Raw genomic sequence first — 16,911 nt, 5'->3', positions numbered from 1 at the left:
GGTGAAGAAAGTTGTCAATGGGGGTTCATGATGAGTCCTTCATTCTTGCTTCCAAGCATTTTCAGTTTTTCTCTCTTGGGAGAGGAGTTTTCTCCCACAAGGTTTTTCTCCTTTTCTCAATTTGTGAGGGATTGCATTGCATAGCATTTGCTCATGAGTGCCTAATATGGCTTTATTGTTGGAACCCATCTTGCATCTTGCATTTTTGCATGCATTTGCATAATATTTCATCACCCTAAGTTGCACTTAAGGGGGGTTGTTGGTGTTAATGTGATTTTGTCCCATTCACATGGCTTAAGTTTACTTAGGCCTGGGTGGCATTCTAGATTATCCTTATAATGGGGCCATACCTCATTATTAAATATTAGTCACTTAGCACTTAATATTGTGCTTAGTGCATTTAATTTTGGTTGCAGGTTGTTAGTTCATACCTCATCACACCTTTGCTATTTATACCAGGTTTTTGTACATTTTGTATCATCTCAATTTCATTTCCCGTATTGGTGAAATAGCATCTTTCAGGTTGCTTCTCTATTATTGTGTGAAAGTTATTTGGTTTGTAGATTGTTGTCCTTGTGTGATACATCAACACATACAGCAAACAGTTAGTCCACTCAAGAAACTATCTTAAGCCTAAAAGAAGGGCAGGCAGACGACATTGCAAAGACATTACCAGTTTGATATCTCAAATGTTACTTAGCCTTTATTGTATTTCAATCAGTTGTATTCAGTTCAGATTATTTAAACGCATACCCAATTTATTATTTCATTTTCCATGGAGATTTAAGCTCCATAAAGATTATCACTTGAAATTTTGAAGTAATTGAACATATCTGAAGAACAATTTAGACATTTCAACATAAGCTAAGACATACAGTGACCACAAAACAAATGCATCCAACCCATCCTTTCAGTAATTAGCTTTTAGAAGATGAGACATTCCAATTTCTATATTTCAACAATTAGTCATTAGTAGGCACAGTCTGCAGTTACAAAAAAAAGATTGTGATTATTTGGGTAACAACTGAGAATACCCTCATTTTACAGCAAAACGCTTTCCTTATCTTGCAATACAATCAATAAACATTACTAGAATAGTACTAGTAAAGTACCAAGTCGTCTTATAGACCATAATCATGGCAATTCCAAGCAAAAATTTCTCTACGCCATCATGTCCATAGAGGAGCATTAATTCATTTGAGGCCTTGGTGCCTTCCCATGTATCACTAACAACTTCATAATAAAATGCTTTTCAGAAAGCTAAAAACTAGCAAGGGAAACATTGCTTTCTTAGAGAGAGCACATCTTTGTCACAGGAACGGACGCCATCAGGATCATACTTCGCTTTCATCGAGCATGAGAAACAAAACAACCATGACATCTTTCAAAATTCTGCTACACGATACTAAGAAAGAAAATATATGGAATTATGCATTGCGCAGATGATAGCATTGTTACACATTGTAAACGTGCATCTGCCCAGAAAGGTTGACTTGTTAATAGAATTTTCTTAAATTTAATATATTAAGATGGATATAATAAATCCCAGGATTTGCATGAAAAATCTTGCATTAATTCAGTCATTTTTGTGAATGCCCTGGATCTGTGAAAACAAAAAAGAAAAAAAGAAATTATAATCCAATTCCAAGCAAAGCACAAATATTACAGGCATCAAGATTGTAAGCAATCACCATAAGCAAATAGATTGCAATGATCACAGATGCAAAGTTGAAAACCTATGCAATAAGCCTGTTGTCAAATATAAGGACAGGAATAAATAATCGAAAACGCCTCTATTCTTATTTAGGATAACATGCATTTTAGTTTTTACATTAGAGTATATGATATAACTGACAAAACTTAAACCATATTAATGCCCTTAACCAACGTGAGGCAACAAAATTAAGACTCAAACTTAAACAATAATATACAATATTTAACAAAAACTAGAGATAAAGCTTTGAATAATTTATCCCGCATGCATGGTTACTTCAAATCATTGACCATTAGGAAGTCCAGTTTTGACATGCGGATAAGTTCTAATCTTTGTAAATACAATAATAAACAAAGATTTCCTACCAAGGGAACTGACATAGAAGTTATTCAAAAGAGGTATCGTTAAATGGGTTCTGCCTGTCAAGAACAAACTCAAGTCATTTCTGGTCAATCAGCTAAAGGTAATTCTGGGGAGGACGAGATTTATAAATGGATTATGATGAGTCAGCTTAATTGACAAGTTCGAAAAATTATAGAATACCCACCAATAATCTAGTAGAGGGCATAACTATGCTGAAAGGCCTAAAAGTTTCCCTTAGGATGGAGATGTAAAGAGCTTGAACAGGAAAAACATTACGAGCTGATCACTGATGCAGGAACCATTCCTAATTTCCTGTATGAAGTGTAAGGAGACTCTAAGTTGATCATTGAAGCAGTAGAGAAGAAAGATTGCCCCAATTGATGACTTAAGAGTTGAGTAATGGCATTGCAAGGATCATTCATGAGGTGATTTTGAAATAAACCGGCTGACCTCCTTGTTAATGAAGGTGTTGATGCTATGTGGAGAGCAGCTAAGATAAGTTAACTAATCCAGTCCTGAGTTAAATTAACCCCATATGAGCCTGCTGAATGAGGATCAAAAAGCTATAAAAGTAGTCATGTATTTTAATTAACCAAATGGTTAGGATTTAGAAAACTTAAAGTGGGGCAGGAGACAGGACTGCAGAAGGCTGGAGGGAGAATTTATCAGCCACCCTCTATTTTTTTATCAGATAGAATTATGATTTATGAGGGGCGTATGAAAATATGCCGCCTCATTCATGTCAGAGGTATGTGAAGACTTTGAAGCTTAACTCATGCATTTCAGCCCCATTCAATTGACAAACGAAGCAACCAAGCTGCAATGGAGAACTAAACAAGAAGCATAGCGGTAATTATTGGAGCCCAAAATATGAAATATTATATTAGGAAATAATGGCATGTTCATTACAAAGAGGTTCATCTCCTTATAATTTATAAAGACTATGAGAGATGGAACTCACAATAACTTAATAGCTAAATTTTATAACATGCAACTAACACACTAATAAGTCACTAAGGTGACTATTACGAAAGGTAAGCCTTATATTCTAACACCTCCTCTTTAGGCTTACAATACTAAAAGCAAAAACATACCAACAGAGAATAAAAGCAAAACAGCATATTCTTCAAAGGCTTTCCTTTAAAAAATAGTTCTTGGACAAGGTAGAACTCACTCAAGTGCATCATAACCCTCACATAAAGGTGTAACTCTTGAGCTGTTATTCCAAGTTCCTAGATTCCACCTCCCCAAACTCCCAAATTAAGAGTCTCCCAAAACATTAGACAACCATCCATGTTGAGCTACATCAACAGTACTCTATTATGTTATCTTATGACCCTCGTAAGGGTATAATTATAAAGATCCACAAACTCTTGAACTATCTAGGCAGCCATCCATACTAAGCTTCCTCTATACTAGATCCCTGCCTATGTTCAAAGTGTGAACTTCCATAATTATACATGCAAAACTACCAAGCCCCCCTTGCTCCAAGAAGAGACACAAATGAAGAACTGGTGCTTCTCATGCAAAGTACCATCTCTGAGTGAGAAGCTAGCTCGAGATGGAGAAATTCCTCCAACCTAAGGTGCCTCCAACCTCCTCTTTGATCTGCTTACACTTAAACTGCTAGATGTTCATATGAATCTTCAAAATCCCTATCAAATGTAGCATTGATGGTCCCAACAATCAAACCAGGATGTTTGGCAATACATATATTAAGTGTCCATGTGCACAAAGTTTCAACTGATAATGCACCTATTTGCAGAGAGCTATTAAAAACTTTCACCAAAAGAAGATTTCATCATTATATCATTTCTTTAAAAAACCTTAAATACCACAGCCCTTAATCTATCTCCTCAGAGCATAAATTAAGTACCACAGCCCACAAACTTATCTCCTCGATGCATAAATTAAATACCGCAGCCTTCGAATTTATCTCCTCTAAACCAATATGATCGTGTAAATGCCACTCTTTCAAAACAAGTTCGCTTTTAAGAAAATAATGACCAAAATAAACCAAATCTTGTTAAAGTGCTAATATAGGCATGGCTTTTCCAGAGTGCCTAATGTGCAAAGAGAGACTGTGAAATGCATATGATTTGGCATTCATCCAGATCGCTTAAGGACAAACAGAGCGGCACATGTTTTGACAGAGTGTTGACAGACATCGATTCTCCATCAAATAGTACTCACAGGCCACTGTCCATGATCTTCTTGCACACTAAATTAGAAGATCATGACTCAATAATTGTTGGCATCAATAGCATCAATATCAACAGTCCTTCTCTACTCATAGGAATAAATCCACGAGGCATGTGTGAGCTTGTCCTCAGAAATTGCCCATCACTTATGCACGAATGAAAATGACACATGACCATTGAAACCCTATATTAGTTCCTCTTGTTTTTAGTACTTTCAGATTAAATAAAACTCAGAAAATCAGAATTTGTTTCTAACTAGGTTAATTAGATTTATTGTTTTCCAGATTTAGGCATAGTAAAGAAAATGAATGCATAAAGACAAGACATAGTTACCCAGGGAAAACCTCCTAGGAGGAAAAACCCAGCCAGAAAAGATCCTCAGATCTGATTATGGTTTTGGATTCAAATTATAATTACACACTTATCTGGAGTATAGATGTTGCAGTCACAAGGAAAGATAACATAGAAGTCTACACGATTAGCTTACTGACAGAGATCATGATTTGCAGTCCTTCTAATCTGACTTGTTGTGCATAACAAGGGTTAGCTGCACCTTTCAACTAGTTCGCAGTCCTTCTATAGGGTTTGCTTGAGCCTTCAATGGAGTTCACTATCTTTTAATGATGATCTGCTACCTTTAATGAAGTTCGTTGTCTCCTACTGATGATCTGCTGCCTTTAATGAAGTTCGCTATGATCTGCTGCCTTGTATGTGTATTTCGCTTCCTCAATGTATAGATATATTTCGCATCTGCTTGAAAACTGAATGGTTGAATTATTATGTGAAGTATATACTTATTTATAGGAGGAGCAATACTTCTAACCATGTCGGCTTGCCTTGCAAATTAAACCTTTTAATTCATTTAATTTCTTTTATGCGAAATGGATAGGGTTGGCCCTATCATGGTGGCGTGTTAGATTTGAGTGTAGCGTGGAGACTTTTTAGGAAAAGCCAAGAGGTATAGGGCCTGGCCCTATATGTTGGAGAAGGGGCTAGCCCCCTTAGGCGGATTCCAATGTTGCCCAAGGCAATTGGAATCCGTCAGCCCTAATTACAAACAACACTCCCTCTTAATTAGGGAAGAGAATCATAACCATAATCTTCCATCTTGCACACAAGCAAAGTATGGAACTACATAATCTTAATCTTCTAGCTCGCCCACAAGCATAGACTGGATCCACCTTACATTGCCCGCAGAGGGTGGAGAGGATCTTTTCTACCATCTTACATTGCCCACAGAGGATGGTCAACAATTACACTAATACCATCTTACATTGCCCGCAAAGGATGGTTTAACAATTACACTTCTCCGTGAGAAGATTTACAATACCATCTTACATTGCACGCAGAGGATGGTTAACGCTTACACTTCTCCCTGAGAAGATTTACAATACCATCTTACATTGCCCGCAGAGGATGGTTAATAATTACACTTCTCCCTGAGAAGTTTACAATGCCACCTTACATTGCCCACAGAGGGTGGTTTGTTACAACACAATGTATTACTGAGATTGAGACTCCCTCTCAATTAAGGTTTCATTTTCCACAACACCGAGCCTGTCCCTAAAGTACACAAACTTCACTTTGGACAAAGGCTTGGTAAGAATATCTGCAATCTGCACATCAGTGTTGACATACTTCAGCTGAATAGCGCCTCTTTGCACCATATCTCGAATGAAGTGATAATGAGTTTCCACATGTTTTGACCTGTCATGAAACACTAGATTGATAGACATTTTGATGCAACTCTGATTATCACAATGGATAACTGTAGGTTCCCAAGGCTGACCAAACAGCCCAGCAAGAAGCTTGCGAAGCCACACTGCTTCTCTAGACGCTACACTTGCTGCAATATACTCAGCTTCAATAGTACTTAATGCCACTGAAGATTGTTTTCTGCAAGCCCAAGAGATCACTGTGGATCCCAAGCTAAAACAAATACCGGAGGTGCTTTTCCTGTCTTTGACGCTTCAAGCCCAGTCTACATCTGAATAACCTTCCAAGGTTATTGGAGTGTTATGTGGATACTTCAGCCCAAAACCAACTGTACCTCGCAGATATCTTAGGATGTGCTTGGCTGCAACAAGATGAACATGTTTGGGCATGCTCATAAACTAGCTGAGAGCATTCACAGCAAAACATATGTCTGGTCTAGTGTTCACTAGATACATCAGTGATCCAATCAACTCCCTGTACTCCGATGGATTTGCAAAATCAGAATTAGCTACAGAAACACTTAACTTCTTTAAGTTAGATTCCATAGGAGTAGACATAGGTTTACAATCCATCATTCTAAATCTTTTCAAGATATCAATAGTATACTTTCCTTGACTTAGAAAAATTTCGTTAGATCTTTGCCATACTTCTAGACCTAGGAAATAATGCATTAGACCTAAGTCTTTCATTTCAAATTCTAAGGCTAGTTCTTTCTTGCATCTAATGATAAGTTCATCTTTACCAATAAGAAATAAATCATCCACATATAGAACTAGAATTAGCATTTCATCATTAGATAACTTAAAGTATATGTTAGAGTCAGCATCATTTTTACAAAAACCTAGACTTAACAAGTATTTATCAATTCTTTCATACCAAGCACGAAGAGCCTATTAAAGACCATACAGAGCTTTCTTCAACCTGCACACACGAGTTAGTCTATCCCGAATCTCATAACCCTCAGGTTGTTCAATATAGACCTCTTCCTCAATGACACCATTAAGGAAGGCAGTCTTAACATCCATCTGATGTAGTTTCCAACCTCTAGCAGCAGCAATAGCTATTATCGTTCTAATAGAAATATATCTAGCAACAGGAGCAAATGTTTCTTCATAGTCTATGCCTTCCTTTTGAGAAAAACCACGAGCTACAAATCTAGCCTTATATTTTTCAATACTACCATCAGCATTATGTTTAATTTTAAATAACCATTTAGAGGAGACAACAAATTTACCTTTGGGTCTGGGCAAAATATCCCAAACATCATCCTTGATGATTGACTGATACTCTTCATCCATAGCAAGCTTCCAAGCATGATGATTCGAGGCTTCTTCAGCATTGCAAGGTTCAGTTTCAATGAGATTGCACATCAATGCAACGTAGTTGGAGAATACTTGAGGTCTCTTAGCTTCACGGAAGGTGCCACTGGGAGCTGCAAATCTTTCGGCTTCTTGAATGGTGTTTCTTACCCAAAAAGGCCTCTTTTTGGTAACGACAATGTCACTCGAAATACCAGCGGGATTCATGGGCTCTGGTGGATCATTATGTTCATCTTGAGGTGGAGGTTCAACCGGCTCCCTCTGAATCTCAGGGTTAGTATCAACATTCATATCTTGATTGTCATTAGCTTCATCAATAACACAAGAACCTTTTGATTTCTTAAAAGCAATATCTTCTTCAAATGTAACATCCCTACTTACCTCAACATACCTTTGACCCGGGATGTATATCCTGAATGCCTTGGAGGATTCACCGTAACCGACTAGCATGCCTTTCTTTCCGGAGGGTTCCAGCTTGGTTTGCTTTTCCTTGGGCACATGAACATAAACGGGACTTCCAAAAATTCTGAGGTGACTGATGTCTGGTTTGGATCCTGTGAAGGCTTCTTCAGGGGTCATGTTCTTTAGAACACAATGAGGACATCTATTCTAGATATAAACTGTTGTTCTAGAAGCCTCAGCCCATAGGAACGTCTACAAATCTTGATCGTGAATCATAGCCTTTGCAGCCTCAACAATAGTCCTATTCTTTCTTTCAGCAACTCCATTTTGTTGAGGATTGTATGGAACACAAAACTCCCTCTTAATTCTTGACTCAACACAAAAATCATAAAAGCTACCGGAAGTGTATTCACCTCCATTGTCAGATCTTAGACATTTAATTCTTTTACCAGAGGAGTTTTCAGTTAATGCCTTAACTCTTTAAATTTACTTAAAACTTCATCAGATTCCTTAGACTTCAAGAAGTAGATCCAAGTTTTCCTAGAGAAATCATCTATGAAGATTACGTAATAAAGGAATCCACTAGAAGCTATAGACATAGGACCACATAAATCAGAGTGAACGAGTTCTAGTTTGTCTTTAGCTCTATTTTCACTTTTATGGAAAGGACTTTTAACATTTTTACCTATAGCACAACCTTTGCAAGTATTATCATGAATTTGACTGAGTTTAAGCATACCTTTGACTAACTTTTCAAGAGATGGAAGAGCTTGATAATGCAGGTGTCCAAGTCTTCTATGCCATAGCTCACAAGATTCGGGAGCCTCATTAATGAGGGCTTGAATAGGGTTAGAGGAGAGCTTATAAAGACTATCATATCTATGACCGATTACACGAGCAGATTTAAAACTAGATTTCTTAGGCCAAGCAAGAACTTTTCCCTCATAAAATGCAATTTGATAACCTTTATCTTCTAGAGCAGAAATGGAAATTAGGTTTCTTTTAATTTTAGGAACAAACAAAATATCACTAAGATGCAACGAAATACCAGAGTCTAAGTTTAAAGAAGTAGAGCCAGAACCTCTTACCGAATAACGAGCGTCATCACCAATCACCACGTGAAGACTAGTATCCTTTTCTACTAAGTCTGAAAGATGATCACAGTACCCTGTGATGTGTCTGGAAGCACCACTGTCAATCAGCCATGTATTACTATCTGTAGGAATACTACTAGACAGAGCAGAGATGAATAAGAAGTCATCATTTAAATCTAAGACTTCATTCAGGTTGGCTTCTCTTTGGGTAGGGTTATTCTGACATTCTTTAGCATAGTGACCAAACTTGTCACATCTAAAGCATCGAACACGCGAGGTATCTCTTGGTTTCTTCCAAGGGTGTTGGGAACTAAATGGTCTGAATTCCCTATTTCTTTTTGGATAAGGTTTCTTCCAATTTTCACCTTTCTTGCATTGGGCAGCAAGCATATGTTGATCATCAACATGAGGAATTTTGGTTTGCCCTCTTGTGATGAGGCGAGACTCTTCTTGGATGCAATCATTCTTAAGGCAATCAAGGGTAGGTAACTCAATTCTACCACTTATGGTTTGGATAAATGACTCCCATGAGTGAGGAAAACCATTTAGGGCAATCATGACAAGGTTTTTGTCTTCCATGTTGTGACCAATCAAACCTAGCTGATTCTTTAGTTTTGAAATTCTCATAAAGTAGGAAATAACAAAATCTTCTTTTGCCATTTTGATATTTTGATATTAAGTAGTTGTTGTCTTAAAGTAATTGCCCTACTGAGATTGTTAATTTCATATGTACCTTGTAGATAGCTGAACATTTCCCTTGCAGTAGTAAATGAGGCAATAGAGGTGACTAGGTGGTCTTTGACTGAATCAATGAGACTCTTTCTGGCCTTGACAGCATCCCTTTTGAATTGTTTTAGCTCAGTTGCATCCGTAGGTTCAGTTAGCTCTTTCACTTCTATGAATTGGAGAAGATCTTCTTCCTCTAGAGCCAACCTGATTCGAACCTTCCATGCAGTAAAATTGAGATTCCCATCAAGCCTATCTTCAACTTTTAGCCCCACTGACTTGACCTGCAAATGTGACAACAATCTGGAAATAAAGGAGTACTAAATTGATCTAGCCTATAGCTCTGATACCATGTTGTTTTTAGTACTTTCAGATTAAATAAAACTCAGAAAATCAGAATTTGTTTCTAACTAGGTTAATTAGATTTATTGTTTTCCAGATTTAAGCATAGTAAAGAAAATGAATGCATAAAGACAAGACACAGTTACCCTGGGAAAATCTCCTAGGAGGAAAAACCCAGCCAAAAAAGATCCTCAGATCTGATTATGGTTTTGGATTCAAATGATAATTACACACTTATCTGGAGTATAGATGTTGCAGTCACAAGGAAGATGACATAGAAGTCTACACGATTAGCTTACTGACAGATATCATGATTTGCAGTCCTTCTAATCTGACTTGCTGTGCATAACATGGGCTAGCTGCACCTTTCAACTAGTTTGCAGTCCTTCTATAGGGTTTGCTTGAGCCTTCAATGGAGTTCACTATCTTTTAATGATGATCTGCTGCCTTTAATGAAGTTCGTTGTCTCCTACTGATGATCTACTGCCTTTAATGAAGTTCGCTATGATCTGCTGCCTTGCATGTGTATTTCACTTCCTCAATGTATAGATATATTTCGCATCTGCTTGAAAACTGAATGGTTGAACTATTATGTGAAGTATATACTTATTTATAGGAGGAGCAATACTTCTCACCATGTCAGCTTGCCTTGCAAATTAAACCTTTTAATTCATTTAATTTCTTTTATGCGAAATGGATAGGGTTGGCCCTATCATGGTGGCGTGTTGGATTTGAGTGTAGCGTGGAGACTTTTTAGGAAAATCCGAGAGGTATAGGGCCTGGCCCTATATGTTGGAGAAGGGGCTGGCCCCCTTAGGCGGATTCCAATGTTGCCCTAGGCAATTGGAATCCGCCAACCCTAATTACAAACAACAGTTCCCTCACTGCTTCCATTAGTTAGCAATCCATTTCCACACTGAGCGTTTGAATTACAGTAACTTTAGTAATGACATTTGCTCTTCCAACGCACTCTCCAGCAACTTTCTTCAAAGGTGCAGGAGAAATAATTACCCTAATAACATATTGGAAACCGAAATATGAATATAATATATTAATAAATATTGATGTGTTGTTCATCACAAACAGGTTCATCTCTTTATAAAGAATATGAGAGATGAGAGATGTAACAGACAATAACTTAAAAGATAACCTCCATAACACATTACTATGTCACTGGCATGAATTTATTAGAAAAGGTGAGCCTTACATTCTAACAGCATTTCTCTGTCAGTCTCTGTGAGATAGGACCCTCAATTTCGGAGCAAATTGGTCTTTGCTATTTTTAAACATCAGGGAATTGGGATGGAAAGCTATAAAATAACAGAATTGAGCTAGGAATTTAACAAATGCAATTTGTTATGATTTTTGTTTCTTTTGTTGTTCTCCTAATGCTTTGTATTGTGCATTTTATTACTTATTAGTTGAGTGAAAGAAGAATCATTAAAAGAAATTTCTATGCATTCTGATAGTAGTCGGGTTTGTGTGACCATGGCCAGCCCCATTGACCAAGACAATTCTTCTTAGCTTGAGAGGAATCTTCAAGATCTCGAAGGAGCAGAAGGATTGCTAAAAATCAGGTTGTTGAGAACATTAAGTTATGTTCAACATTGTTTCCAGGATGAAGATGACAGGATGTGTCAGGGGAGGCAATGTAAAGTTGTATATGTGTGCGTGTGTGTTTCAAACTTTCAAGCGAGGCAGTGTCTATATGCATGTGTGTGTGCAGAGATCTAAAAAAATATGTTTATACACATGCATATATTATGTATACATACACATGTTTTGTAACAAGGGTCATGTTTGTTTTCAAGGTCAGCAGGGAAAAAGAATCAAAACAACTTCAACCAATAAAATTCAAAACAAAAAAAGAGATTGAATTCATTCAAGTAATATTATGGTTGCAGTTTTATTTTTTTAAATATTAAATTTATAATTTTAATAAGTTTAAAATAATTAAATTTACTAAAATTTTAAAATGTTAAAATTTTAATAAATGTTGGGCTTGTGGTATCTGTTCTATAAAATTTGAGTTGCAATGTCCATCTTTGCACACCACATATGCCCTTGTGATCAAAAAATACAACTCAATGCTTTGTTGTTAGCATACAAAGTCTGTCAGAAGAAAAACATCCTTCATTTTAGTAAGCATAATGTAATCAACTGTATCAGTAAATAGGACTTCTACCTTCACTAAATTTGTCTCACCTAGAATAAGCCTTTGCAACAACCTTAGCCTACACCTATATTTAGGGAACTGCCAAATATCAGATCTTTTTGGTGTCTTTCTGAAAGCTCCACGCTCTGGAAACTCATTCCCAGAGTGCCAACAACAGCTGGCATACTCAGACTCAAAATGAATTCATCAAACCCAATATTTTTGATTCAGCAAAACTCTGTAACTTTAAAGAATACTTAAATTCCTTAACAAAAAAAAATGTCAAGTTTTGATCAAGGGAAGTTTGCAAGAGTGTAAAATGTATCTACAGTTGCAAGCTAGGTCACAAGGTTCGAACTCGAATTCGAATTCGACAGCCATAAAATTCGGATGAAATTCGACAAGGGAAAAATTTAAAAAAAAAAAAATCGGATTAAATTTGCCTTATATAATTTTGTTTATTTTTAAACATATGTAATACTTCTAATAAATTATCAAAATAGTTTAACATTGCTAAATAGATTTGAAATAATTATAAAAATATGGCACATTAATAAAATATAAACCATAAGAAACATGTGAAATCGCGATTGCAAAGATGATTTCTTTTCAAAAAGGTACAATTAAAAATCAAGACTTTAGAACTTCAAAAAAGCTCTAAGTCATCAAGAGCACTTGGCTCAGATGGTGTAGCATCATCATCTGTATCACTATCTAATTGCTCATCAAGAAAGTAACGCTCATCTGCAACTGGCACTTTTATGTCTTTTGGAATACGTTGTTGTGAAGAAGATGTGGAGTCGATTGTTAATTTGTTCATGAACAATTTCAAATTGCTACGAATGTAGACAAGATCTCCCAACTTTCCAAACAACAATTTGTTCCTCTTCTTGGAATGGATGTGGTCAAAACAACTCCAACTTCTCTCAAAAGCTGATGAACTTGCTCCCTAACTCAGTATTCTAATGGCAAAGCACTGAAGTTCAGGAGTTTGTGCTCCATAGCTCATCCACCGTCTATAACCAGGTACCGCATCTCGTGTCATATCATATTTGGCTGCTGCTATTTAAAACAACCCTTTTGCTCTCTTGTATACCCAACCTTGGTCTCTGATAAGAGCTGCAACTGTTGGATCTAGTTCAAATTTGCTAAGGCTTCATGAAACCCTGTCATAATTTCAAAATCAGCTTGCCTATCAATATGAAATAGCTTAGGCTCCAAATAGCAAGCTGTTGCATGTAAAGGTGTGTGCATCATTTTCCATCTGGAATCAATTGTCTCATATCTCCATGTAGTCTGCATCTACATTATTTAGTGCTCTCTGAATAGCTTCCTTACAACGATCCATGCTTTCATAAAACACGCTAAGGCAAGGAGTCACCATCAATCATACAAAGCACATCAAAATTGGCTCACATATACTCTAAACATTTGTTCCACTTTCCCGAAAGCTGCTATTTAAATCAATTTGCTCTATGTTCTTGCCCTTAACACTTTTAGAAAGCGCTGAATTTTCCCACTCATTGGAACAAACAACACATCTCAAAGTTGCTTTCTCTTCAACAACTCTTTTCAAAGTGATAAAAAATGAAGCAAACCTTGTGTCACAAGGCCTCAACAACTCCTTCGATGCAAACTGCATGTAAAAACTCAATATGAGACAATGATTTCTTATGAGTTTGCAATTGCTCTCCCTCTATGAATTGCTTCATGTATCCATGGAAACTTAGCCAAATCGTGAAGCAACAAATCTAAACAAGGTGTTGCATATGGACTCCAATATATTTGTGGGCATTTCTCAACAATCAGTTTTCTAGCTCCCACACAATTTGTTGCACTATCAATTACCACTTGAACCACATTTTCCACCCCTATTTTGAGAATGGCTTCCTCTAATATTTGAAATATGTATTCAGAAGTTTTATTTTGCTTCGTGGTGTCAATCACTTTCAAAAACACAATACCTTTAGGACAAGCCACCAAAACATTGATCAATGGCCTTTGACATATATCTAACCATCCATCACTCAATATGGTGCAACCTGTTGCATTCCAAGAGGCTTTGACCTCAACTAGTTTCTCAGTCACTCTATCTTTTGACCTCTGCAAAAGAGTTGTCTTGAAAGCCTCGAAAGTGGGAGTGTGTACCCTTTGCCAAACTCTGCAACTTTTTGAATTGCATTGCGAAAATGCGGATTTCTAGCTACATTGAATGGAATAGCACTTGTGTAAAACAAATCTACTTGTGCATCATCCACCTATTGTTTCTCTACTAGTTTCCAAAAATTGTTCAAAGTTCCATCTCTTCAAATGCCCTTGTGGACTTGGGTAGACTTGAAGAGGAAGACATAACATATGTGAATCTAGACACATCCTCTTCAATTCTCTGTTTCTTTTGTGTCACCTTCATCTTTCCTGCAACCGAAGAGGCTTGCTCTTTTTCTAAAATAGCTCTAATTTCTCGGATCATTTTTGGATATGCATTAACACCTCCACCTTTACCCCCTATAATACCAAGCAAGTGGTCGATTACCCTTGTTAAAGTTCCGGTAAAAAATTCCGAGCACAAATTACAATGAAGATAAGCACCATTGCGGGTCACATGTTTCCATGCCTCTGAAGTTGATTTGTTGGGAGCCATTATAATCTGTACAATTTAGAAGAAAAATGATATTTAATATTTAAAACAAGGATTAAATTTTATTTAAAAACATTAAAACAAAAAATATATAATATGTTAATTTTTAACTCTAAAAAGCAAAATAATTCAATAAGTTTAAAACTTTATTTAAATATATTATTTGTAATATTTAAATTGTTAATTTTTATTTTTTTGAAATCTGCTGAGTTTTAGCTTAAAATGAAAAAATAAAATAAAATACTATCAAAACTAATTATAATAAATGCTTCATTTTCTAATAACTAATGAAAGAAAAAACTACAAATAGTAATTTTATAAACATCTATTATTAAAATAAAAAATGCATCAAATAACAAATAAACAATCATTAAATAACAAATATAAAATTATATTTTTAAACACAGCATATATGATATATGTTCAGAAGATTTAATTTAAAAAATAAAAATAGAATTTAAAATTTTGCGGAATTTTCGCACTACACATGTTAAACAAAAAATAAAACTATATGAAATGTAAAAAATAAAGATTTTGGAAAAACAAAAAAAGATAAAACTATATGGAACTATTTTTTTACCGTAAAAATTGAAAAATAAAACTATATGAAATCTTTTTTTATACCATAATAAATAAAACTATATCAATATGAATATCTAATGCAGCTTAAAATAAACAGCAACCAAAAAAATTAAAATGGGAATAAGCTGCCTGCCTGAACACGGTAGTGATTGCAGACGGGAGGAAGTTTGCGATAAAATGGAAGTATCGCCACCCCAACAGACACAGAGATATCAAGTAGTCCACCCGCAACCCAGCAAACACAAAGATATCAAATGCGAAGAATGCCCAGCTCGTGTTGTGGTTGGCAAATCCGAACATCCGCTATCCACCCATATCAACCTCCTATTTAGCCAATTCCTTCATTGGTTCATAGGGGGTTCATGTATTTACAAAGGCGAACAAAGAAAATCCCTTTGTTTGCCTCTGTAAACACAAAACCCCTGTGAACTTGTGAAGGCGTTGGCTAAATAGGAGGTTGATATGGGTGGATAGCGGATGTTCAGATTTGCCAACCACAACATGAGCTGAGCATTCTAAACATTTGATATCTTTGTGTTTGCTGGGTTGCGGGTGGACTACTTGATATCTCTGTGTCTGTTGGGGCGGCGATACTTCCATTTCATCACAAACTTCCTCTCGTCTACCATCATTGTCGTGTTCAGGTAGGCAGCTTATTCCCATTTTAATTTTTTTGGTTGTCGTTTATTTTAAGCTACATTCGATATTCATATTGATATAGTTTTATTTATTACGGTATAAAAAAAGATTTCATATAGTTTAATTTTTCAATTATTAGGGTAAAAGAGTAGTTCCATACAGTTTTATTTTTTACTGTTTTTCCAGAATCTTTATTTTTTACATTTCATATAAATTTATTTTTTGTTTAACGTGTTGTGTGAAAATTCCACAAAATTTTAAATTCCGTTTTTATTTTTTAAATTAAATCTTCTGAACATATATCATATATGTTGTGTTTAAAAATATAATTTTATATTTGTTATTTGATGGTTTTTTATTTGTTATTTGATGCATTTTTTATTTTAATAATAGATATTTATAAAATTACTATTTGCAATTTTTTATTTTATTTAGTTATTAGAAAATGAGGCATTTATTATAATTAGTTTTAATAATATTTTATTTTATTTTTTCATTTTAAGTCAAAAAATAAAAATTAACAATTTAAATATAACAAATATTATATTTAAATTAAGTTTAAAGCATAATGAATTGTTTTGCTTTTTAGAGTTAAAAATTAACATTATATATTTTTTGTTTTAATGTTTTTAAATAAAATTTAATCCATGATTTAAATATTAATTATTATTTTTCTTCTAAATTGTACAGATTGTAATGGCTCCCAACAAATCAACTTTAGAGGCATGGAAACATGTGACCCGCAATGGTGCTTATCTTCACTGTAACTTGTGCCCGAAAGTTTTTACCGGAACTTTAACAAGGGTAGTGGACCACTTGCTTGGTATTACAGGGGGTAAAGGTGGAGGTGTTACTGCATGTCCAAAAATAACCCGAGAAATTAGAGCTATTTTAGAGAAAGAGCAAGCCTCTTCGGTTGCACGAAAGATGAAGGTGACACAAAAGAAACAAAGAATTGAAGAGGATGTGTCTAGATTCACATCCGTTATGTCTTCCTCTTCAAGTCTACCCAAGGCCACA

The 16,911-nt window shown here is 35.6% G+C and overlaps 1 protein-coding gene across 6 annotated transcripts in view; it reads right to left on the bottom strand.

Moving 5' to 3' along the window:
- Positions 1–917: 917 nt before the first annotated feature.
- Positions 918–16,911, bottom strand: part of LOC131071575 (uncharacterized) — a 65,483-nt gene continuing 49,489 nt past the window's right edge. For all 6 annotated transcript variants that reach the window (XM_058007477.2, XM_058007492.2, XM_058007485.2 and 3 more), the window contains exon 8: positions 918–1,603. In XM_058007477.2, coding sequence (XP_057863460.2) covers positions 1,577–1,603 — 27 coding nt within the window. In that variant the 3' untranslated portion in view covers positions 918–1,576. The remainder of the gene's footprint in view (positions 1,604–16,911) is intronic.

This window comes from Cryptomeria japonica, chromosome 1 (genome assembly GCF_030272615.1).
Source record: "Cryptomeria japonica chromosome 1, Sugi_1.0, whole genome shotgun sequence".
Classification (NCBI taxonomy): domain Eukaryota; kingdom Viridiplantae; phylum Streptophyta; class Pinopsida; order Cupressales; family Cupressaceae; genus Cryptomeria; species Cryptomeria japonica.
Note: the sequence above shows the minus strand (reverse complement) of the source record. Positions and strands in the feature narration are given on the sequence as shown.